The sequence below is a fragment of the Theropithecus gelada genome, chromosome 4, assembly GCF_003255815.1.
Source record: "Theropithecus gelada isolate Dixy chromosome 4, Tgel_1.0, whole genome shotgun sequence".
Taxonomy (NCBI): domain Eukaryota; kingdom Metazoa; phylum Chordata; class Mammalia; order Primates; family Cercopithecidae; genus Theropithecus; species Theropithecus gelada.
In genome coordinates this window covers 56,407,895-56,434,686 of record NC_037671.1, presented here as the reverse complement: position 1 = coordinate 56,434,686, position 26,792 = coordinate 56,407,895, and the positions used below count along the sequence as shown (strand labels likewise).

The 26,792-nt window shown below is 35.9% G+C and overlaps 1 protein-coding gene across 2 annotated transcripts in view; it reads right to left on the bottom strand.

Moving 5' to 3' along the window:
* The window catches only part of MLIP (muscular LMNA interacting protein), a 251,536-nt gene that overhangs the window by 25,325 nt on the left and 199,419 nt on the right, over positions 1-26,792 (bottom strand). Inside the window, exon 12 of one of the 2 annotated variants that reach the window (XM_025382596.1) lies at positions 9,625-9,828. In XM_025382596.1, coding sequence (XP_025238381.1) covers positions 9,625-9,828 — 204 coding nt within the window. Of the gene's footprint in view, positions 1-9,624; positions 9,829-22,154; positions 25,090-26,792 lie in introns of those variants that run through there. The other variant, XM_025382597.1, reaches the window with a different exon arrangement.

Here is a 26,792-nt window from a genome sequence, read left to right as displayed (position 1 = left end):
ATGCAACTTTTGAAAGAAAATGCACAAACAGATAGATACACATGACATAGTTTAGAATTTTTCTCTGGAGGCAGAAAGGAAAGAAGAGTGAGAAATGAGAATTAAAGGAAATACGTACGTGAATAAATCAGAAAGCAATAAAAACAAAAAGCCGTAATAAAAGGAAAAAGCTATTTAAGATGAGAGTAAGGGCCTACGAGTTATATTGATGGATTGTTTCTTCACTTCAGCACCAAAATTCTACTAAAATAACTAGATGCTAAAAAATGTATAAAGCTGAATACTTAAGATGGAATGTGACAGTTTTACTTTCATATATCACTTGATCCCGGTAACAATTCTATGACAGAGATTCTATTTTGTTGCTGTTGTTGTTGTTTGTCATTTCACAGTTAAGAAAGCTAAAGCAAGAGTTTGAATTACTTTTTCAAGTATAAGCACACAAGTCATTGATTCTACAAAATAAATTCAGGAATTGATGCCTCATTACAAATAGACTCTGCAGATGAATTTTAACTTGCATTTCACTATAAGTAGAGTGACTTTATGCTTACTGATCAAACAGGACACTTCTGATAAAAAGAGGGGGCACTAAAAATACTGAAATCATAAATTTTAAAAATATTTATTGACTGGAAGGGTTTATTATAGTGGTAGACATCAGTATTTCTTTTCAAACACTTTTTTTAAATTTTGTTTTTATTCTTTTAGACAGAATCTTGCTCTGTCACCCAGACTGAAGTGCAATAGTGCAATCCCACCTCACTGCAACCTCTGCCTCCTGGGTTCAAGTGATTCTCCTGCCTCAGCCTCCCTTGTAGCTGTGACTACAGGCATGCACCACCATGCCCAGTATTTATTTATTATATAAAAAATAAACACATATTTTAATTTTTTTTTGTGTATTTTTAGTAGAGACGGAGTTTCACCATGTTGGATGTTGGTCAGGCTGGTCTTGAACTCCTGACCTCAAACAATTGGGCCTTGGCCTCCCAAAGTGCTGGGATTACAGGTATGAGCCACCACACCCAGCCTCAAAACTCTATTTAAAAAATAAAATTCTTCAAAAAATAGAACAAAACATTACATACATATGTAATGTTTTTATTTATTTTTTTTTTTTTGTGTGTGTGTGTGTGTGTATGTTTAAATGACCCAGACTCATCAGAACACATGATCATCTACATAGAAGTATACATTTTCCTGTCTATATGAGAGATCTTAAAGGTTGTGACTTGACCTCCAGCAATGACAACAGCCTGGGGTCTACAAGTGAGAGCGCTCAGGCTACGAGGGGTTCTGGGCCAGGAGAATGGAGAGGTAGGAGATGAACAGCCTGCTCTAGCTATGAAGTGAAAGCTATGGTGGTAGAGATTTTTTAAGAGACTATTCCAGATATAAATACTGAAATATGCAAATGGAAAGGCTAGAGAAATCTAGAGCTAGCCCTTGCATAAAAACGTACAATAGGATTTAATAGCAGTAGAAGAAAGGGGAGAATCTATAGTACATGTGAAGAAATCTGTCATACTTATTTATCTCTTTCATGAGACAGAGCAGACTTGAAATAAAATAGTGTATGGTTACAAACAACACACAAAGATCACACATTTTTAGAAAACTAAAAGTGAAATAAAATGGCTCCACTGTCACAAACTTGGCACCAAAATAATTTTTTTTAAACGAAAGAAAAAATATCCTCAAGGATGGCTGTGAATTTTCTCCTGGGGCTTTAAAGCTGTCTCTTTGCCTATAAAGATCCTATTTTTGCTTGTAAAACCTCTCAAGCTCTCACTGTAAATAGAGCCTTCTTGCTTAGGAAATCTCAGCCTTGCTTCTGCCAACAGATCAGAAAAGTCATCCTGATTGTGAAGGCTTAGTCCTCACTCCTCTAGTTTCTATTCATAGACTGGCTATGTGTTTCTCGTTTGTTTGCTGGTGCAAACTGGCAGAGTAGAGACTCAAGGGAGAAAGCAATAAGTGATAACTTCCTATCTACATGACTTGTAGCTATGCTAAATGAAAGGGAGAAAATGTAGTTGGAATAAGAAAAGAGAACAAAGTGCATAAAACTGAGTAATTAGTGGGAATATTGAAAGTAGGCCAGAAAAATTGGAATTTTAGGGTGACTTATAAAGAGAGGTATATCTTGGAAATTATGAGAGTAGAAGATAGAAGAAATGAGAAGGGGTGAATGGAGGAAAGAAGAAAAGTCATGGACAGTGATAAGCTTTCTACTTAGATACTTTATGTGTGTGTTAGTTTTCTCACCTCAGGGCCAGGTAAGTAAGCTGAGATACATGTGGCCACATATTTATGGTGCGTAGGAAGAATATTATTTTTCTAAATGAGTTGAATTTTTAAAAATAGAAAATAGACTCCAGTAGGCCTTAATCTAGACATAAACAGGTGTGTTGTACATGGTACTTTGCTACCTCCAAAGATAAAAAATAATTTAAATGCATTGTAAAATGGGGGAAAAATGGACAAAATGACTATAGTAGATTAGATACAATTTTAAAATAGTAACCCCCCACACAGATACATCTTTCCTCTGTATCCTTTCTTGTTTCAGCAATATACATAGTCCAAAGCATAATATATCAAAAATAAAGAAAATATCCTGAAGACTTTTATTTTGTTTTTGTTTGTTTTTTGTGATAGGGTCTCACTTTGTTGCACAGTCCAGAATGTGGCAGCACAATCATGGCTCAGTGCAGCCTCGACTTCCTGGGCTCAAACAATCCTCCCACCTCAGCCTCCTGAGTAGCTGGGACCACAGGTGCACGAAACAATGCCCAGCTATTTTTTTTTTTTTTTTTGTAGAGACAGAGTCTCCCTATGTTGTCCAGGCTGGTGTCTGGCTCCTGGGCTCAAGCAATCCTCCCACCTTGGCTTCTGAGTGTTGTTATTACAGGCATGAGTCACCACTCCCAGCCCCTTAAGTTTTAACAGCCAAAGTTTTGATCTGCAGGAGACTGGACTTCAAAATTAGACCATAAACATAAAATTTCGTGAATATATATATATATATATATATATACACACACATATTTATACACATACATATAACATAAGTCATTGAGCCACATATATCCTCTCAGTCCTTAACATTTAAGCAGCAACCATCCTCTGAACTTCAAACTACCTGCTTCTACTTTTCTTTGCCTCAGGGCTCTTTCTGGGATTGATGCTGCCCCAACCCCTCTCCTCAACTAATGATTGCCAGAATTTCCCTCCTCCTCCCCTCAGAGAGCAGGGCTCTGAGCTGTGTGTCCCTACAGTAGCTCCCAGAGTTCCCCAGTGATATAAAGCTCCAGTTCCCCACAGTGGTCACCTGCTTACTCACACAACTTTTATTAGATGCCTCTCCTTGTCTCAGTCCCCACTCCCCTAACAGGTATTTCCTGGAACCCCCTCCCAAAGTAATTACTCGTAAGTGACAGTCTTCTCAGAGAAAACCAAACAAAGGTGCAATCACCCTCATTATTGATTGTTCACAGCAGTTATGTCCTTAGAGCCTCCATGAGCATGGAATTCGTGAATACTAAACCATTTCTCCTGGGGAAAACCTGGATTAGGTTATTGCAAGTCTCTAGTTACATTTTCATCAACCAATCAATAAATAACCTGTTTTATGGGTGTTGCTGTTTAAAGACACGTATTTAATATATTATTAATTTATTAACACCAAACTCATGGTCAACAGCACTATAACTCAAGCCTAAGAGTAGCTTACCTAACAGACTTATTTTCTCTTTAAGACACATCACAAACTTCTTGAGTGTAGGAACATTAGAAAGCCCTTCAACACTGTGCTTAGGGGCCATTTTAAACAGAAAAATTACCAACCAAACATACAGAGATGCAAACAAAAACATGATACCAGAGAGAACGCAAAAAGGACAATTTTTTTTTTTTTTTTTTTTTTTTTTTTTGAGACGGAGTTTCACTCTTATTGCCCAGGCTGGAGTGTAATGGCGTGATCTCGGCTCACTGCAACCTCCGCCTCCCGGGTTCAAGCAATTCTCCTGCCTCAGCCACCTAAGTAGCTGGGATTACAGGTGTGCGCCACCACACCCGGCTAATTTTTTGTATTTTTAGTAGAGACGTGTTCTCACCATGTTGGTCAGGCTGGTCTCCAACTCCTGGCTTCAGGTGATCCATCCGCCTTGGCCTCCCAAAGTGCTGGGATTACAGGCGTGAGACACTGCACTCGGCTTTTAAAAAGGACGATTGTTTATGGCATGACAACAAAAAAGCAGAGCATTGCCTTGTTTTTTTGTTGGGAGTTGGGAGCATAGAAGATTCTAATTTCTCCCTGTTCTGTGAATTTCCACAAATGACTAGAAGAGCAAACACAATGAGTGCTGATTTGGGGTTACAAATAAATTTTAGTGAGTAGATGAACTCACAAATGTGGACTGTTTTGGAGTTCCCTATGGCAAAGAGGACATGAACAGGAGAACAGAGAAAGATATGTAGGGCATCCAACAGAATGGTTCTGAGATAGCTTCACAAAGTTCACCTTGCTCCCAGCAAGCAGGTAATAATGTTCTCCCATGTAAGCCGTAGGGGCAGAGAAGTAGCTGACCTACAGTTGTTAAGGACGTACCTTGTTAGTGAAGTAAAAAGGATGTAACCATGTATTATACGACTCGTGGTTGTATAACAGAAAGGAATGAGAACACCTCAGGAGAAGGTCGGATGCCCCCTGCCTCCACAACCCCACCCTACCTATGCTCCCAACACACTCCATCAGATCTGTGGAAACCGGATATAGCCTTCAATAAAAGAAATATCCTCAACTGAGTGACGTTATTCTAAATGAACTGGTAAATCCATAAGTTGATTCAGATTTAGTCTTTACTTGACATAGAAATAATCATAATAATTCAAGCATCTGGGGCTCCTGGTGAAAAAGTTAGGTAATTGTACAAATTGTTCATCACTAATAGATATTTACTACCTTGCCTATAAGGTGGGAAATAGCATATTATGTCACACTCTAGATAGACACCAAGACAAACACAACAAATAAATACAAGATGACCTATAACATGCAGGAGATGCCTTGGCACAGGAAAAGAGTACAGAAATTGAAGGGAGAAAACAAATCACTTTGAGTACTGATGCATGGAGAAATGTCACAGAAGAGGAGGGATAATTTAACGTGAACTTAAAGTACAAGAATGGTTTGTATAAGAAAGGAGAACGTAGAAGAGTATTTTATATGGGAAAATGCATGAACAAGTAGAACAGTAAGGAATTTCCAAGGCATGCCTAGAGGAAAATAAGAATATCAGTTACGGAAAGTAAAATAATAATAATAAAGACTAGTGTGAAAAAAATATAAGAATGCATTCAACCTGGTGAATGACTCAATATAAGGACAAAACAGAAAAAGCAAAAAGCATGATTAATCAAGTTTTGAGTTTGGGAACTGAGAATTGTGGTTTTAATAACAGAAGTAGAAGAGCCAGTGCAAAACTAGTTTGAGACAAAATGAATGATGAGTTTGAGGTGACAACATGACATCCTAGGGGAAATGATAAGCAAGCAGCTAAAGATATGAAACTGAATCTCAGTGGAGAAGCAGAACGGGAAGTGTGGATTTGAGACTTATCAGTACTAAGATAATCACTAAGACCTGTGAATGGGTAAATAGCTGAAGTGAGGCAATTAGAAAGAAGAGGTAGAGGAGCAAGAAGTGTCCACAAAGAAAGCAAAGAAGGAGCAGTCAGAAAGTTAGAATGTGCGTATTAACCCAAGAGCAGAGTGAGGAGAGAAATGCAAGAGGAAATGATCAACTGTGTCAGGAAATTCAGCTGAATTTGCTGACAACCAGTTTACCCTTGACAGCAATTTGAGTAGACTGGTAGAGGTGAAAGTCAGAATGCTTTCAAGAATGGGCTAAAGAATGAGTTTATAGAAAGGGGATGGAGATAGTGGCTATTGACCACTTTGAGAGAAAGAAGATTTTGAAACTGATAGATTTGCAGCATCATCAAGGAAAAGGATGAAGTCCTCCTTTTGTATTGTTTTATTTTGTTTTTTAGGCTTCTGGATACAAAGGGGAGGAATCCAATGGAGAAGAATGGACGATTTTGGAAAGCAGTAAGAATGACAATCCCAGAAAGCTTAGTGATAATAAGACCGAATTTTTATATGTTTTTCATTATCTTCAGGCACTTTTACACATATTTGTCAATTTTATTTTCATAATACTCTAATAAGGTAGATACTATTATTATTCCTATTTTTAAAATGAGTAAACGGAGGCATTCAGAAGTTAAATGACTTGCCCAATATCACCATGTAAAAAGCGTTGGGGCAAGAAATAAACTCAGACAAAGGAACTAGAGGCATCATTTTCTTATGTGCTGGGCTATCTCACTTTCAAGGATAAAAGAATTTTTGCAATCTATCCTTCTGTCAAGGGCTGATATCCAGAATCTACGAAGAACTTAAACAAATTTACAAGAGAAAAAACAAACAACCCCATCAAAAAGTGAACAAAGGATATGAACAGACACTTCTCAAAAGAAGACATTTATGAAGCCCACAAACATATGAAAAAAAAGTTCATCATCACTGGTCATTAGAGAAATGCAAAACAAAACCACAATAAGATACCATCTCATGCCAGTTAGAATGGTGATCATTAAAAAGTCAGGAAACAACAGAGGCTGGAGAAGATGTGAAGAAAGAAGAACTCTTTTACACTGTTGGTGGGAGTGTAAATTAGTTCAACCATTGTGGAAGACAGTGAGTCTATTCCTCAAGAATCTAGAAGCAGAAATACCATTTGATCCAGCAATCCCATTACTCAGTATAAACCCAAATAATTATAAATCATTCTACTATAAAGACACATGCACACGTATGTTTATTGCAGCACTATTCACAATAGCAAAGACCCGGAACCAACCCAAATGCCCATCAATGATAGACTGGATAAAGAAAATGTGGCACATATATACCATGGAATACTACACAGCCATAAAAAGGGATGAGTTCATGTCTTTTGCAGGGACATGGATGAAGACAGAAACCATCATTCTCAGCAAACTAACACAGAAACAGAAAACCAAACACTGCATGTTCTCACTCATAAGTGGGAGCTGAACAATGAGAACACATGGACACAGAAAGGGGATCATCACATACTGGGGCCTGTTGGGGGGGTAGGGGGCTCAGAGAGAGATAGCATTAGGAGAAATATGTATAGCATTAGGAGAAATAATGTAGATGATGGGTTGATGGGTGCAGCAAACCACCGTGGCACATGTATACCTATGTAACAAACCTGCATGTTCTGTACATATATCTAGAACTTAAAGTATAATTAAAAGCAAAAAAAAAGAAAAGAAAAGAAAGTAAAAGGAATAACCCCCTTCATGAGGCTGCAAGGAAGTGAAGAAGGCAGTTGTACTGTTTTATTCCAGGATGAAAAGAAAGTACCTGAGCATCCTTATACGATATGATGTACCCAGTTATAAAGTTTCATCTTGAAAGTTAAAAAGTAAGGGATGGATTAGGATGAAGATTTAGGACATGAGGAGTTTGATGAAAATTTAGAAGAGAAGAGCGCACACTGCAGACTCAGCAGCAGAAGAATAAAACCTGTTGAACACCTACTGTAGCCCAGTTAAAGAGGGACTCTAAAGATTTGTAAGACAAGTTCAGCATGGTTGTCCAGAGGGAAGGATGGGAAGATTTGAGTTTGGAGATAACCCAGTAGGCAAAGCTGTAAGGTCAGACTTGGGAATGATGTTAGGGTATTAGATAAAAGTTAATTAAATAAGAGATTATGTCTTACAATTAAAGGCATTAAGTTATTTCAATTAAAAAGAAAAAATCCTGATAAATTAGTATGCTATTGACCCAGTATCTAACAAACAATGTTCGTAAATGTAGACATCAAATTGGTAATTCTTTAATAAGACAATACAGATTCAAGACTAAGGAACTGAACATTCCATTAAAAATGTTGTATTGCTATATTATTATTATTACTGTCATTATTTTGGTTCTGAATGGTTCTTTATTCAGTATCAATAAACCTCACACTCAAAAAGACAAGATCTATTATGAGGATTATGTGGACTGAAAATAGTTGTCCAATTTCACACAGCTTTTGTTCTTCTCAGCCTAACTAAACAAAGGCTGAAATATGGATAAAATAGAGTCTATCCTTGCTGAACAGTTCCAGAAAACACTCTCAAAATATCAAAAGAATGAGCTATATCATGTAATTGATATCTGTAAATTAAATCATAACTTTATCATAGATGACAATTTATAAGAAAATGGTAATATTATTATCAGAATTATTAACTCAAATAACTAAATGGATTTCATGGCTGTTGGTAAATATTAAATCAGAAAGAATTTCAAATAATATGAAATAATTTTTAAAATATTATACTTTCTCTCATATACTTATTTTCTAGTCCAGGAGTGGGACACAAACAAAGGTCAGATAAATGTCATATTGAATGTTGCCCAAAAACATTTATTGGCAAAAAATTGATATTATAAAATTTGTTTAATCAAAATTGATCATGCAGTTGTCACAGAAGCTATTAAATATAAAAATCTATTTTTTCCTTATGTAATAGTATTATAGTGTTTGCTTTTAGATAACTGTTTGCATTTAGACAGAGTTTACCGACATTTTTTTCTTTAAAAATGCCTCAGGCTCCAAGGAGTATTATCCAACTACATTCTGGAAGATGATCTTGATTGATTTCTAAGTTTAGAGATGTATTTAATTGGAGATAGATATCTTGTAGAATAAATGCTTTTAAACAGGATTTTGAATTTCACAAAAAGATTTAATTAAAGTTTAACCAGTCAATTATTTTAGGAAATTTTCAGGGTCTGAGCATCTGTACTAGCCAGGATGCCCTTAACGGAAGAGCAAAGGGCACTTATATGTAAGCCCCATATAGTTTAACTGCTTGTTCCTAGAAAACATTTATGATTGAATTCAAAAGTCAACTATAAATATTTTTTACTTGTTTTGTATCATACACACTCAGACAGACAGACAGACAGACACACACACACACACACATTTCAGGTATGAAACACTTCATTATTTTTTACATATCCTATTACTATACACAGTGAAGCAGATAGGTACATTTTACAGTAAAATGTGAATATTATTTTGCAGATACTCACAGTAATTCTAAGTCATTTTTTGCCCATTGACTCTAATTATAAGTGCCTCCTCAACAAGGCACTGTAATTTAAGGAAGGTTTTTAGGAACACTGAACTAAGACTAGAATATAAATTAATAATGGCATTTTGTGAGGTTTTGAAAAATGTCTTGGAATTTCCACCATGGAGTTAGAACATAGAACAATGAAAAATACAAATCAGTGAATGACTTTGGAAAAATACATAAATGGTTATTATTTCCCAAGTTCAAATATTATCTGCTTATAAGGTAATATGCTTTCACACAAATATTTAATATTCTTTATACATTTAGATATTTAATATTTAAATATTTCTAACACATAAGTTTCCTCCACATTTAAGTTTTAAAAGTCAAGTGTAATGAAGGTTCACAGCACAGAATAATCCTCATTTTGGGGAGGAGTTCTCACCTTGTTGCATGCATTGTGACTGAGGAGGGTGTGAGAATTATCCTGTTCATCACTCAAGGAGAAGGACAGATGACTGAAGGGTCCTGGGGCAAGACAGTCAGCCTGTGAGAGGGTCTGTGGATGCAGCAGTGACTTAGCAGGAGGATAGAGTTTAGTCTGATATAAAGGATGGAGCGAGACAGGCTTGGGAGGGACTGTTACATCCTAGGGGGAAGAAGAAAGGCATAAGAGGATGTTAGTGTAAAAAAGTCAAGCATGTTTGGAATCAGGTCTATGATAGACATAGATCAGAATCTCTTACCAGTAAGAAGAAAACCTCTCCTCATGAGGAGGTGTCCCTCATGAGACACCGGCTTTCAGTGTATATTGTGTGTCTCTTTCAAAAATTTCTTTCATTCCCCACCTCCAGCCTCTTCAGCAGAACAAAACAAGTGCCTGCAGAATGTCTCCTGAAGCGTACCAGGTTTATTTTTGAAAGTATTAAGGGGAGATATGTGTAAGGAAGAAGAGAATCCATCCAAAGGAAATCCATCCAAAGGAACATCGTCATGGAAGAGATAGGTAGTCATGGAAATTAATTTAAAGATGCTTGTGATTTTTGTCTGGAAGAAATCAGGGAGTCACGGGGAGGGCATTGTGCAGAATATTAACACGTGAGGGCAGGGGCAGAAGTACAAGGTTTAGTTCATGACATAGTAAGTTTCGGAGTTGAGTTTGTCATGGATAAGGAATCAGGGAGAGGTGGGTCTGGAAAGAATTAATGAGGTCTTTGATTCTAGGCAATATGTTGTTTTGGAGAGAAACTCGTGGTGCAACAAAGACAGGAGTGTAACTACAAAGAAAGGAGGTTATGAGGCCTAAACTAGAGTGACTCTTTAACATGGAAACAGGATGAATGCCTTTGAGGAAGTAGGAACTACTACATGAGGCCATAAATTATGTGAATGGAGCAAGGAAATCAAAAGAGTACGAAGTCTTGAGGCTACAAAGAAAAGTTGCAGAAAGGGCCTACATACAGATATGTGTCTTCTACAAATCAAGCAAAACGAATCTATATCTTATTTGACCCACTCAGCACAGGCATACATTTATTATTTTTAAAAGATAGCATCTAGCAAAGACATGGAATCAATCCAAATGCCTACTGATGATAGACTAGATAAAGAAAATGTGGTACATATACACCATGGAATACTCTGTGACCATAAAAAGGAACAAGATCATGTTCTTTGCAGAGACATGGATGGAGCTGGAAGCCATTATCCTCAGTAAACTAATGCAGGATCAGTAAAACAAAACACCACATGCTCTCCCTTAGATGTGGGAGCTGAAAAATAAGAACACATGGATACATGGTGAGGGAACAACACTCGCGGGGGCTTGTCCAGGGTTGTGGGAGGAGGAAGAGCATCAGGAATAATAGCTAATGGATGCTGGACAGAAGACCTAGGTGATGTGTTGACCCATGCAGCCAACCACTATGGCACACATTTACCTATGTAACAAACCTAGACATCCTGCACATGTACCCTGGAACTTCAAAGTTGAAGAAAAAATAGAAACTTAAATTTAAAATTTAAAAAGATAACATCCTCTTTATAATGTTCTGTGTCTTGTTTGATTTTTTTTATTTGACAATTTTGGAATTGTTCTGTATCAGTACACAACAGCTATTTATTTTCTACCAAGACACATTACTGAATTATAGTACTGATCGTAATTGTCGTTCACTTGATTCTCTTAGCAGTTTTGGGTCTATCATGAAAAAAAATCAGTTCACCTAACACAGTGATAAATTTGTCTCCTCTTTGCCAGTTATTATAGTTTTCATTTCTTCCATTTGTCTAATTTCATTGGTTAATGCCTCTAACATTGAATGAAAATGAAATGAAAGCCATGTCAGTGGGTAGCTTTAATGGAACATATGCAGTAATTGTCCATTAAAGATGATTCTGACTTATAATTTCGTTTTATTTCTAAATCAGACATTTCATTGTTTTACCAAGTAATTAAATAAATTATTAATCAGCGTAAAAGTGATTAATATGACAACCGAGTAGCAAACACAAGACTAACTATGTGAGAAAAGAACAGTGTTATTATTGATAGTTGCAGATGCTTAGGAAAAGTGGTTTGAACAGTCTCTGGTTTATATTCAGGTTTCAGTATTTTTCTTGGAGGTTGTAAAAATCAATTCTCAGGTTGTCGGGGGCAAGCCCATGGTCATCCATGGAAAGCAACGGGTTCACCAAATGCAGTTATCTGGCAGAATCAAGTTCTATCCAATCAAGAGGAAAATGTTAGCAGAGAGTGTGCTACTCTGTGTTTTGTGCTTCTAAGTTTACCTTTGCCAATCCCCAGCTCTTAGGAGTAGGTCAAACATGAATGTTTCTGTAGGATCAGGTGTTGTCCTCACTCTATCCAGGCAGCTGGGCAGCTGAGAGTCTCACCAGCACTTGGACAGGCAAAAGAGAGCTAAGAACCTTGGCCAAGCTCACTTGAGTACTGTCAGTTGGAATACAACACAAAGGTGAAAGGATTCTTGGTGGCGACAGCTTCAATACGTATGTCTCAATCTGTGCTAATTGCCTTCTATGTTTGCATAAATTATTATTATCCCGTGATTCTCTTTAGCATAATCCTGGGTATTTAATTTGTCTCTCTCCCATGTTCGATCTCCTGTTTCTTTTTTCTTTTCTTTTCTTTTCTTTCTTTTTGAGATGGAGTCTCGCTCTGTTGCCCAGGCTGGAGTGCAGTGGAGCTATCTTTGCTCACTGCAAGCTCCGCCTCCCAGGTTCACGCCATTCTCCTGCCTCAGCCTCCCGAGTAGCTGGGACTACAGGTGCCCGCCACCACACCCGGCTAATTTTTTGTATTTTTAGTAGAGACGGGGGTTCACCGTGTTAGTCAGGATGGTCTCTATCTCCTGACTTCGTGATCCGCCTGCCTCTGCCTCCCAAAGTGCTGGGATTACAGGCCTGAGCCACCGTGCCTGGCCTCGATCTCCTGTTTCTAATAGCCTGTGTCTTACTTTTTTTAAATTTTGTCTCATATTTACTGGACCCTAAAGGAGCTTCCTGGGAAAATGGAGTATTGGAAGCCAATTTCCAATAACTTGCATGTTGAAAACTGACTTTCTTCTACTCTTACATTTGGTTGTTTGAATATGAAATTCCAGGTTGGAAAATAATTTCTTTCAGAATTTTGAAAGCATTATTATACTGGATTATTGTATTGTCCAGCGTGGTTTCGAAGCCCAGCCATTTTGATTTCCGATTATTTGTAAATGACACTTTTTGTTGTCCTCTCCCTCTGGAAGCACACAGGATTTCTTTTTGTCCTCAATAATCCGAAAATTCCCCAGTATGTGCTTTGCCATGGGTATATTTTCATCTACTTTTGTAGGAACTTGATGCCCTTTTTCTGTAACATTTTGGAAAATTTTCATGAATTATTTTATCATTTCCTTCTCCTTTTCTTCTCTCTTCTCTTTTTGGATGTTGGACTTTTTAAGATAGTCCAATTCTCATCTCTTTTTCTTTTGCTCATCAGCTTGAGAGGTTTAGTTAATTTGTCCTCTGTATTAGTTTGTTCTCATACTGCTATAAAGAACTATCTGATACTCAGTAATTTATAAAGGAAAGAGGTTTAATTGACTACAGTTCCACAGGCTGTACAAGAAGCATGGGTGGGAGGTCTCAGGAAACTTATAATTATGGCCGAAGAGGAAGCAAGCACATCTTACCATGGCGAAGCAGAAGAGAGAGTGAAAGGGAAGTGCTGCACATATTAAACAACGTGATCTCATGAGAACTGTTTCACTGTCCTGACAACAGCAAGAGGGAAATCTGCCCCCATGATCCAATCACCTCCCACCAAGTCCCTCCCCCAACACGGGAGATTACAGTTCAACAAGAGATTTGGGTGGGCACACAGGGCCAAACCATATCATCCTCCAACTAAGGTGACCCAGGATAGAGAGGTTTCCCAGGAGTGGGACTTTTAGTGCTAAGACAAACTGTGGTGAGTTAGTCACCCCACCTCCAACTTTTATACTGCATTCTTTGTTTCCACAATGTTGTGCTTAATTTCCAAGAGGTCCTTTTATTTTCCAAGTACTCTTTATTTTTTTTCTTTTTTTTTAGTATTATGTTTTGATTTTATAGAGGCACTATCTTATCTATCTGTAAAAATATTGATGTTCTTGAGTTTTTTTCTCTCTAAATAGTGTTTCCTGTGTTTTTTGTTTGTTTATTTCTTGTTTGGTCATTTTTTTGGGTTTGGTTTTCTGTTCTTATTTCATATTGGAAGTCTTCCTCAGGTATCTGGATATCTTTAATTATCTGCTAATATTTTAGAGTCAGGAATTAAGAGCACTTTGGAAATTCTGAGCACATGGATCAGGTTATTTGAGTTTCACTGTACATTGTAACCCAATCTCAATAACTTGAGAGCTTTCCTCTTTGTATTGGTCAGATTCCTCAAAAGAGACATTTTCAATCTCCTGGCTAGAAGGCAAAGGCCTCACTACAAGTGTTCTGATATGCAAATGGAAGAGATAGTGCATGTCAGCATTAATCCCTCATAGCATCACTTAGTCTCCTGCTTTCAGAAGAGCTCCACTGCTCTCCAATATGCCAGGAGGCCCCAAGCCAGAAATCCTGTTTTCCTCTCTCCAGCCATGTGAATTATGCTCTTAAAATGGGAGTTAATCAGTCATGAAGAAACATGAATTTGGGGATAGCTACTTCTTAAATAGCTTTTACCTTATCTTCCTTTTTTCAGCTACCATTTCTTTACTTTCCCTTCAGAGGTATCAAGCACCTCCAAATCCTAAGTCTTTTGAGAACTCTAAGATAGAAATGGAATCAGTACTTGGCTTTCTCCCTGGCCAGCCTAGGATTTCACTTTCTTGGGTTGCTATGTCAGTTTTTCCTCATCAGGATATTTTTCTGCCTCTAAAATTCTATTGCTGTGTCTCCTCTTCTTACTTCCTATACTTGTAGATTATATCTTTACAATACATCTTTACCATAATTTTAAGGAAATATTGGAAGGAGCATATTTAGAGGCATTGTTCAATCCACCATCCCTTACTGAAAGTCCTTAAGAGTTCTGTTTTGTTCATTTAATAAAGATGGCACTTAAAGTCTAAGGAGACAACTACGTTATTTTCCACTTGCATTAAATCCTACTTGGTAAGCACACAGCATTCTTTAATGTTCTACTGAGTTCTGTTTCCTACTAAATTGAGATATCTGCATTGATATTTAAAACTGAGTTTGGGCTGAAGTTTCCTTTTCATGCAACTTCTGTTGGGTTTCATAACAATGTTGCACTTGATATATAAAATGATATAGAAGATATCCTTGCATTACTATAGTCTACAACTCTCTGCTATTCGAGTTGTAGTCATGGACTGCATAATGACATTTCAGCCAACAACAAACTGCATATATATATATAATGGTGGTCCCATGAGATTATACCACATCTGAACATATAATCTTTTCTATGTTCAGATATGCTTAGATACACAGATACTTACCATTGTGTGACAGTTGCCTATGATATTCAGTACAGTACTGTGCTGTACAGGTTTGTAGCCTAGGAGCAATAGGCTATACTATACCCTATAGCCTAGGTGTGTAATAGGCTATACCATCTAGGGTTGTGTAAGGCAAAATCTATGATGTTTGCACAAAAAAAGAATTCCCCTAACTAGTACAGCCACTGTGGAAAACAGCGTAGAGATTCCTTAAAGAACTAAAAGTAGAACTACCATTTGATCCAGCAATCTCACTACTGGGTATCTACCCAGAGGAAAAAGTCATTATTCGAAAAACATACTTGCACACACATGTTTATAGCAGCACAATTCACAATTGCAAAATCGTAGAACCAACCCAAATGCCCATCAATCAACGACTGGATAAAGAAACTGTGGTATATATACACTGTAGACAATGGAATACTACTCAGCCATAAAAAGGAGTGAATTAACAGTATTTGCAGTGACCTGGATGAGATTGGAGACTATTATTCTAAGTGAAGTAACTCAGGAATGGAAAACCAAACATCGTATGTTCTCACTGATATGTGGGACCTAAGCTATGAGGACGCAAAGGCATAAGAATGATACAATGGACTTTGGGGACTTGGGGGGAAGAGTGTAAGGGGGTCAAGGGATAAAAGACGACATATATGGTGCAGTATATACTGCTTGGGTGATGGGAGCACCAGGGTCTCACAAATCACCACTAAAGAACTTACTCATGTAACCAAATACCACCCACACTCCAATAACTTATGAAAAAATAATAATAATAAAAGAATTCCCCTAAGGATGGATTTTTCAGAATGTATTTCCATCGTTAAGCAACACATAACTGAATTTGTTCCTTAAAAGATTTTTAGAATTTCCCTGGGAATCTATTTGTGACCTGGAACTTTTTGAGGGTAACCTCATTTTTTTATTTTTTCAGTTTTTCTTTTGGTAATTGGTTTACTGGAATTTTATTTTTATATTTTTCTAGGTATTTTTGCTATAAAGTATTTATTTCCTGTGGATTTCCTAATTCACTTGCATAAGTGTGAGAGAAGCAGTGTCATATTTTGTGTCCTCTATATTCTTAGTTATTTTCATGTCTATTTCTCATTTTCTATTTTATATTTTCTCCCTTTTTATTGATCTGTTTAGCTAACAGTTTGCTATTTTACACTTTTTTCAATGAATACATTTTATTATATTTATGAGTTCTACAACTGTTCTGCTTTCTAGCTATTTATCTTTTTCTAATCCTATAAACTCCTTTTCATTTATTTTCTTTTGCAAAGAATAATGATTTTCTCCTTAAATAATGTTTCCTCTAAATATTTGTTGTATTTTTGTTTTTAAATTTTCCAAATTGAATGCTTACTTGGTTGGCCTTTATTAATCTTCTTATTTATTTAGCATTTTTACATTATAAAATTTCTTTTCAAGGACTATTTTAACTATATCTTATAAGTTCTAATAGACAATAATTTGAAAAACAATGATTGCATTAGCTTACTTTTCCAGATAGAAACTTTATTTTCTATTTTTTCAAGTTAGATCTTCTTTTTATTATTTTAAAAGGCTTAGTTTTAATATAATTACAAAGTAATATAACCTTATTATAGAAAGATCAGAAGACATATGCAAGCCAAAAAGACAATATTAAAAATACTCTCAATCTGTGAATCCAAAGAAATTTTTCAAAGACCCTTTTTTGAGGTGATCACATTTTGTGACTTCAAAGTATATTATAAAACCACAGTAATCAAAACAGTATGGCACTGTCATAGAAGCAGACTATAGACCAATAGAACAAAAATAAATCTACCCATTATGGTTGGACAACTAATCTTTGACAAGGTGAAAGGATAGTCTCCTTAATAAATGGTGTGATGAAAACTGTATGTCCTCATGCAGAAGAATGAAAATGGATCCTTATTTCACACAATATACAAAAATCAACTCAACATGGATTAAACACATAAACATAAGACCCAAAACTGTATAACTACTAGAAGCAAACAAGAAAAAAAGCTTCTGCTTGAGATAGTTGTAGGTAATGTTTTTGCTTGTTTGTCCATTTTTTGATTTGACAGCAAAAGCACAGACACCAAAAGCAGAAATAGATAAGTGGGATTGCAACAAACTTAAAAAAAAATCTCTGTACAGCAAAGGGAACATTCAACAGTGTGAAAAGGCAACCTACAGAATATAGGAAGAAAATATTTGCAAACTATATATAAGACACTAACATGCAAAATATATATATTAAAAAATAACCTCATACAACTCAATACCAAAAAAGCACAAATAACTCAATTTAAAAATGGGCAAGGGACCCGAATAGATACTTTTCAAAAGAAGATATGGCAATGAACATATGAAAAGACCAACAGGTATATGAAAGGGCGCTCAACACCACTAATCATCAGGGAAATGCAAATCAAAACCACAATGAGGTATCATACCACACCTGTTGGAATGAGTATTAGCAATAGGAATGAGTGTTGGCCAGAATGTGGAAAAAAGAGAACACTTGTACACTGTTGGTGGGAATGTTAATTGGTAAGTCAGTAAGGAAAACAGTATGAAGGTTCCCCCCAAAATTTAAAATATGGCTACCATGAAAATCCAGCAATCCCACATCTGGGTATATCACCAAAGGAAATTAAATCAGTATCTCGAGTTATCTGTACTTTCATATACACTGCAGAACTATACCCAAGAAATGGGAATAACCTAGATGTGTATTGATAGGTAAGTGGATAAAGGAAATGTGGTATAATACATAAATACATATAATGGAATATTAATCAGCCTTAAACAACAAGGAAATCCTGCCATTAGTGACAATATCAATTAACCTGGAAGACATTATGCTAAGTGAAGTAAATCAGACATGGAAAGACAAATAGTGCATTACCTAACTTATGTGTGAAATCCAAAATAGTCAAACTCATAGAAGGCAGAGAGTAGAATAGTGATTACCAGGGACAGAGGGGAGGGAAAAATGTGTCAGTGTTAGTTAAAAGGTACAAAGTTTCAGCTACCAAAGATGAATAACTTCTGGTGATCTAATGAATGGCAATATTAATATAACTAACAATAGTGTACTGTATTTTTGATTGCTAAGAGGGCGGATGCTAAATATTCTTACCACAACAATAATAGTATAATAATGATAATTGCACGAGGTGATAAATATACTACCTTGATTGTGGTGATCACTTCGCAATATATACATGTATCAAAACATCAAGTTTTTATCTAAAATATATACAATTTTTAGTTGTCAATTACACCTCAATAAAGCTAGAGAAAAAAGAAGCAAAACACAGAAATTTTATTCTGAATTTCTTCTTTCATCAATGTTTCATGAAAAAGCAAAATTTTCCACTTACAAATGTCAGAAACTTTTTATGTTTTCTAACTTTGTTATTAATTTATAAATTTTTTGTGATCAGATAAATTTGTGTATATTATTTCCATCTTGGCAATTAATAGGCTTTCTTTTTTAGCTTAATGTATAGTCAGTTTTCGTGAGAGTTCCACAGATATTAAAAAGAGTAACATTTTGTTTTGTTTGCAGAATAGAGTCTGAATATATGTAAATTAGATTTACTCAGGATGATCTACTTTTACCTATTTTTTATTTAAACTATGATAACCTGAAAAATTGTTAACAAAATATTTTACCAGTAATATATTTTCACTTTTTTCAAATCTTATCTCCTGCTTTTGCCTTATGAAGGTTGATGTTATATTTTGACTTTTTCATATTCTAATGACTGTATTTTCCTTGTAAATGTCATCTTTTAGCATTATAAGGGGGTCTTACCTGTCTTGCTTAAGGAACTTTTAGCCTGAATTCAACCTACCCATTTTGCAGATTATGCTCTCTCCTTTTTTTTTTTTTTTTTTTTTTTTAATATGTGGTAGGTACCTGGGATACTCTGTCATTTTTCAACTGTTCACTACACTTTGTTTTAAAAGTCTCAAGTTAAATATTAATATTGTTTGTTATTCAATTTGGAGGGTTTTTTTTTTCCTTTTGTATTTTATTTATTTCCAGAGCAAATGAATTTCCTGGATGAGATGTTTTTCTAGCAGGTTCATACAGGGAAGGGACCATTACCTGGGATTATCTTTGTACCCAGGATTTGGGGTGTAAGTTGGTTTAGCCTTTACTTCTAAAATAATGAAGACCATCATCAGCTATACAGTACTTTCCATGGCAACTTGTCTGCCTAGGCTTCCACAGAAAGATAGAACATTAAACCAGGAACCTCACTTGTATTTTTCAAAAATGAATATTCCTAATGCATCTTGAAGTTTGTTACTTTTTAAAATAATTTGAGGTAACTTGAGAATCTCTGAATGATCCCAAAGATTTTCATAGTCCTTCTCATAAAGAGAGTTTTATTATTGTAAAGAGTCCTCTACATGTGTGTGCGTTTGTGTGTGTATATCTCCTTTGTCATTATAGGTTACCTATAAATGTTGATATAACTGCAACCTCATAGTACAATCATTAATGTAGCCCATTGCTATTATACCTCCAGAATTTTCTCATAAAACAGTGCTTTTACTAAAGAAGTCACTTACTTTAGAGAACAAATTTTTTATTATTTATTTTTCCCTTAAGAATCCAAAATGTCACTTTCTGTATATTTCATATATTTCAAATGACACTTTCTGTATATTTCATATTTAGAAAACAAATGTTATAAATGAGACTATTTTAAAATCTATACTTTGATCCAACTGCATAATAAAACTCCCGCATTGGGAGTAATTGGCTCATTACTCACTTTTTTCAAATCTTCAAAGGTGTTTTCTATGTGTTTTCTAATGGCATTTAATTACAAAATTATAAATTTCAGTTCATCATTCTATTGTTATTATTCTGGAATAAATACTCCAGCAGGAAGAACACATGTATCCCCAGCTGAACTGGGTTTTCCATTTCTTCCCTATTTAGATTCTTCAAAAGAGAATTTTATCATTTACTTCAGTAAAACTTTACACATTATAATATTGAGTACCTTGTGTCTTTAAACACTACTGAAAATTGCACAGCTGCATGGCCTTGGATGCCGGTTTTGTTGATGCCGGTTTTGTTAATCAAGTATGTTATCAAGTATGTTATCAAGTATGATGCCATAATGCAATTATTAGTTAAAACTCAAGGCAAAAATATAAACTTAAGGAGAGATATATTCATAATAAAAGCAGATATAAAAATATATTTTAAATTGTTTGAATCGTTTCAAAAAATAACCTACTTCTTATCAAATTCAAGTAGATTTTCAGGGTTTAAAATTGATATGTATGGCTGATGACAAGCTTATGCTAGACATAGATATGATGTCACCTCTGCTATTTCTTGTTGCTTATGCTTGTATCAGCAGTGGTATAGTCAATCTAGATTATTTTTGCATATGTTGCAGAAGGATTTTTTTTAATAAAGTCATTTGCTTATTTTAAGATGACTATTTTCATTAAAAATAGTTAAAAATGATAAATCGTATGTCTAGCTAACTGGGCACATATAGTGTGATAAGATACAACAGGCTTAAGGAATGGCCAACTGAGGGCTCACTGTCCCATCACCCCAAGTTAGAAAGGCCTGACACTTTTGCAGGGAATCTCATTTAGAATATATATGAGTTGTAACGACCTAGCACTTAGACCTACAAAGGAGACCCGTGTAAACCCATATAAATCAGCAAAGCTTAGAATCTTTCTTGTTATTTTATGTTAGAAGTTGGCAAATGTTTTCCTGTAAAGTTCCCATTAGTAAATACTGCAGGCTTGCAAACCATAAATTTGTCACAATTACTGAATCCTAACATAGTAACATGAAAGCAGCCTTAAACAATAGATACATACAGTCATGCCCTGCATAATGATGTTTTGGTCAGCAGACCATACATGTATTAGTGGTCCCATAAGATTAACATGGAGCTGAAAAATTCCTATTGTGCAGTGATTGACCCTGCCTAGGCTAATGTGTGTACTTGTGTTTGAGGAGGAAAAAAAAAAGTTTAAAATGTAAAAAAAAAAAATTCTGGAAAATTTTAAAATAGAGAAAAGGCTTATAGTTTAAGGATATAAATAAAAAATATTTTTATACAGCTGCTCAATGTGTTTGTATTTTAAGTTGTGTTATTACAAGAGTCAAAAAGTTTAAAAAATTCAAGTTTATTAAGTAAAAAATTACAGTAAGCTGAGGTTATTATTGAAAAAAAAAAAATGTGGCCAGGCATGGTGGCTCACACCTGTAATTCCAGCACTTTGGGATGCTGAGGTGGGCAGATCACCTGAGGTCAGGAGTTCAATGCCAGCCTTGTCAACACAGTAAAATCCCATCTCTACTAAAAATACAAAAAATTATGTATGATGGCGTGCACCTGTAGTCCCAGCTACCCGGAGGCTGACACAGGAGAATTGCTTGAACCCAGAAGACGAAGGTTACAGTGAGCCGAGATCGCATCACTGCCCTCAAGCCTGGGCAACAGAGCAAGACTCCATCTCAAAAAAATATATAATTAATAAATTTAGTGTAATCTAAGTGTTCCTAAAATCTACAATAATATACAAGTAATGTCTGAGGCCTTCACATATACTCACCACTCACTGATTAACCCAGAGCAACCTCCATTCATGGTAAGTACACTATACGGGTGTTCCTTCTTTTATCTTTTATATTGTATTTTCACAGTACCCTGTCTATGATCAGCTATGTTTAGATACACAAATACTTACCATTGTGTTACAATTGCTTACAGTATTCAATACAGTAATGTGCTGTACAGGTTTGTAGCCCAGCAGCAGTAGCCTACACCACAAAGCCTGGGTGTAGTGGGCTACACCATTTAGATTTGTGTAAGTACCTTCTGATGTTAGCACAATGACAAAATCACCAGAAGATGCATTTCTCAAAACATATCCCCATTGTTAAGTGACACATAACTGAAATAGGCAAGGCTGTGTTTCAATAATACTTTATTTATACAAACATTGGTGAGCCAGGTTTGACCCACAGACCATAGTTTGTGACCTCTGTTTGAGATTTGTTTCAAAACACACTAATGACATCTCTATCATGTCTAACCTGTGCCCTACTTCCACCCCACTGCATTATATTGAGGTTAGTACCTAATACTTTAGAGATCACTATTCTAAATGATTCTTGAAAATGAACATCACTCTATCCTGCTTTAGTATGCAATAGATGAATGTTTTAATGTTCTAGTTTTTGACAGATGTACAGGGATTATAAAACAGTCTTGGACATGTTTCTATCAATGAGATAGGTAACATAGTTATTTCTAATAAAATGCTTTAAACACTTTTCAGTCACTTGAGAATTGTCCTCTTTCAGTGTAAATATACATAGAACTAATTTTTCAAAAAAAGGCTTTACTGAGGACCTGAATTTTTGAAAAGAATTAATTATTTTTGTTGTTGATACTATCATATTCTACAAAACTTCAAGAAGACAGGAACTTATGAAGCAAGTAATATCTTTGTTCATTAGAGAAAAATTAGCAGACAAACATGCAGTGAATAAATTAATTTAGCTCTGCTTAACTGACAGACACATCAGAAAATTAGTGTTATAGCCATATCTGACGCATTTGGTGCTCTAGAAAAAGCCTACTTTCTACTCAACCATCAAATCATACTGTTTAACTTCAAAAGCTGTTTCCATTGCAACATCAAAGGCATTTTAAGGCATTTTGAGCTCTTCTCATTAAAGCCTGTACATCTGAGATGCTTTTGTTCCATCCTGGCATTTTAAAGTCACTTCCTTTCCTGTGGTTTGGAAGTGAAGGGTGCAAATCCACTTTCTCTTCACTCATGCTGTCCCCTCTTCACACTGTAGTTTTCTGTCTGAGTACAAGACACCTTTGTGAACTCAGAGTACCATAGGTAAAATTACTGGAGCCTTTCACTCCATCCTGTCTTCCGTCTTCCCACCTCTTTGGTAAAGCCACATTTATTTTTAAATGCAGCATTTATTTTCAGCTTTCCTTTGCTGTCTAGAACCTATAACAATTTAAAATCAGAGCCGCAGCATTTTTGCTACAGTTTTAATTTAAATCAACACCTTGTTAATAAAATCATGAAAAGTAGTAATATTTTCTTAAAGAGCAACCCCTTTATCTAAAGACATATCAACACTTTACAGACAGCCTCACAGAAACCCCATGTTACTAAGAAATAAGAGATTCTGATTATCTACATTTCACTAAGATAAAGCCAATATAAATTGGTTTTGATTATATGGCACATCTTCTTGCTTAGAAACCCAAATTCTGGAGAATCCATATGCATTTTTAAAACACATATTTAAAGCAACACATCTATTTTGAATCCTGATTTGAACCAAGAAAACTCGAACTTGTGAAGTATGAAAAATTTAGCATATGCTTAGCTATTTGAAATCCTCTATATAAAAAAGATTTTTAATAATCACAACATAATTTCAAAGATAGAATTCGGATAACTTAGGGCTTAAAGTGTATGGTGGTCTGACAGCGAGTTTCACAGAGCAGATGGCATGGATCAGCATGGAAGTATCTGATGGAGGTACACTCAAGGGAAAAGAAAGAAAGCTACTCCATAATCAATCACAGTGAGCAGCAGAGGACTACAATGCTGAGTTTTATGTTTTTCTATACATATAGTTTGATTCTGGTCTTTCATTTCCCATCTGGAGGTGTTTAGGAGAGAGGAGCAATTAAAATTGAAGAAGTCAAAAAAAACCATAAAACATAGGCTTCTACAATTGCTCGTAACGGGAGAGAGAAAGAAGACAATATATTCAGTTGACCCTTTGGCAGGAAATCAACTCCTTTCTTCCAAAATTGCAGTGATTCTAAAGGAAATGATAACAAGAAACATTTCAGTGTTTAGAGCCCTTTGATGGTGAGTACTTCATTTAACCATTGCAGTATCATTCTTAACAAGTAGATATGGAAACAACCGAAGTGTCTGTTGATGGATAAATGAATAAATAAAACGTGTTGAACAATCAAATATTATTCAGCCTTAAGAAAGAAAGAAATCCTGCCATTTTCAATAACATGAATGAACTCCAAAGATATTATACCAAGTGAAATGAGCCAGTCACAAAAGGAAAAATATTGCATGATCTCACTTAAGTCGAATCTAAAATAGTCAGAATTAGAGAAGCAAAGAGTAGAACGGTGGTTGCCAGAGGTTGGAATGGACGTTTGGTTGAAATGGATGTTTTGTTGTTTTGAATCTATTATTGTCTTAATAAGGGATTTAAGTGAAAAGGAAAACTGGTGTTTAAAGGGTATAAACATTCAGTTATCAAAGGAATAAGTTCTGGAGAGCTAATGTATAGCATGGTGACTACAGATAACAATATTTTACTTTTTACTTGAAATTTGCTGAGAATAGATCTTATGTGTCCTCATCTCTTCCCCCATATACATACACAGAGTAACTAGTACATTAATAGTTACATTGATTAATTTGATTGTGGTAATCATTACACAATGTACACATACATCAAATCATCACATTTTACATCTTAAATATGTACAATTTTTGTGAATTATACTATAATAAAGATGAAAGCACTTGGAAAAAATTTAAAGAAATTATACTTTAAAAAAATCACAAATATACATTAGTATGGATTCCATTAGAAATGGTGATTAGTAGCCCCATTTTTGTAGGATAAAATCAGTTCAGTAAGGACTGATTTTTTTCAAAAATCATAAGAGCCCATGTTCTTGTCATTTAATTCTATCATCATCTTTTTCTCTTTTTCAGGAAGTAGGAAAGTCAAAGGCTACACTAACTAGCCACCAGGATAGGGTTCCTCAATGATCAGAGGACCCAAGGACCAGTAGGTTGCAGTAGGAGGCCACAGAATGTGTAGCCTGAGTGTTAAGTGGACAGCTTTTACTGAGGAAGTACACAGGGTGCAGAAAAGGTTACAAATAGGAGCAAAAAGACAGAGACCAAGGTCCAGAATATTGAGAACTTACTAGAATCTAAGCTCCATGAGGGAGGGATATTGTCTGCTTTATTTCCTGGGGAATCACCCAGGCCTGTTGCAGATCCTGGTACAAATGTTAAATGCCTGAATATTAAGTGTAGAGGAAAGGAGCTAAGTAGACAGAGAAGTAGCAGCACCATTCAGCATAAAACCACAGCACTCACTACTCAGCATTGCGGAGACCACATGCTCGTAAATGTTTTCTAGTTTTGTCTTTCTCATAGTCCTGTGTTCTGTGTTCCTTCTGTCAACCCAGGCAGCTAAAGATTAATTCCATCCTCGTGTTTCTGGATTAAAATGTTAAAGCAGAATTGAAAAAAAGTTAGGAAAAAGTAGAGTTTGGGTTTCAAAATAGATTTTGGAAACCCATGGCAGAGTTAATACTTTGACAAAAAAAGAATGGGGTTTCAAAAGCCTAGGACCTAGGACATCAAACTTCTGGAAAAGAACATAATTAATCAGAGTACGAACGTGTGAACTGTGCTGGGACTGAGAGCAGGTGGATGGAGGGAATGGAGGAAAACAAGAAGATCAGAAGCCTCAATAGCACTAGGCAAGGTCCCTGTGACCACTGTCAGCACTGAGCTGACTCCCAGGGTGGAAGTGGTGGTGGTGAAGATAATCCCTGAAAAATCTGGGGAATAAGAGATTAGAGAGAATTTTTCCAGCAATTGCCAAGTAAATCTAGAATAAATGGACCAATTCACAAGTTCCCCTGTGACTAATCTGGTGCAGAAATCATAGACTAGAAATGGCTGCTGGGTGTGTCTTGGCAGAAAGCCTTTTACAAAGGGGACTTTTACAGAAGGGACTCTGACAGATGTCATTTTGAGACATCTCAAAGAAGATTTTCAAAAACTAGCTGGATTTTAAAACTGTAAGAGATGCTCGGAGCATAAGAGCTGTTCCATTTCAGAGAATGGTAGAAAATTATACTAAGTGAGTAAGTATAAGTTGCTTGAAAATGAGTTACTTGAGTGCTGCCTGCAGATTTGTGACTTACTGTAAAGAAATAGGATTATCTTTATGAAAGCACATAAAAAATAAATGGCTACGCTCTTCTTCATTCCTACGGCAGTCGGGTAGTCAAAGTACCATATCTTTGTTAGGAAAACAGAATAGACCCTGGTTTTATTATTTTGGTGTAACATTTTCAAGTGGAGATACAATGCATATAAGCATCAGCTAATGACTTTTTTTTTTTTTTTTTTTTTTTTGAGACGGAGTCTCGCGCTGTGTCACCCAGGCTGGAGTGCAGTGGCGCGATCTCGGCTCACTGCAAGCTCCGCCTCCCAGGTTCAGGCCATTCTCCTGCCTCAGCCTCCGAGTAGCTGGGACTACAGGCGCCCGCCACCACGCCCGGCTAGTTTTTTGTATTTTTAGTAGAGACGGGGTTTCACCATATTAGCCAGGATGGTCTCGATCTCCTGACCTCGTGATCCGCCCGCCTCGGCCTCCCAAAGTGCTGGGATTACAGGCTTGAGCCACCGCGCCCGGCCAGCTAATGACTTTATTGATTCGAAAAGCATGTAGATATCTTTGAATTAAAAAAAACTTTCACAATTTTGAAATTCTGAACAGATT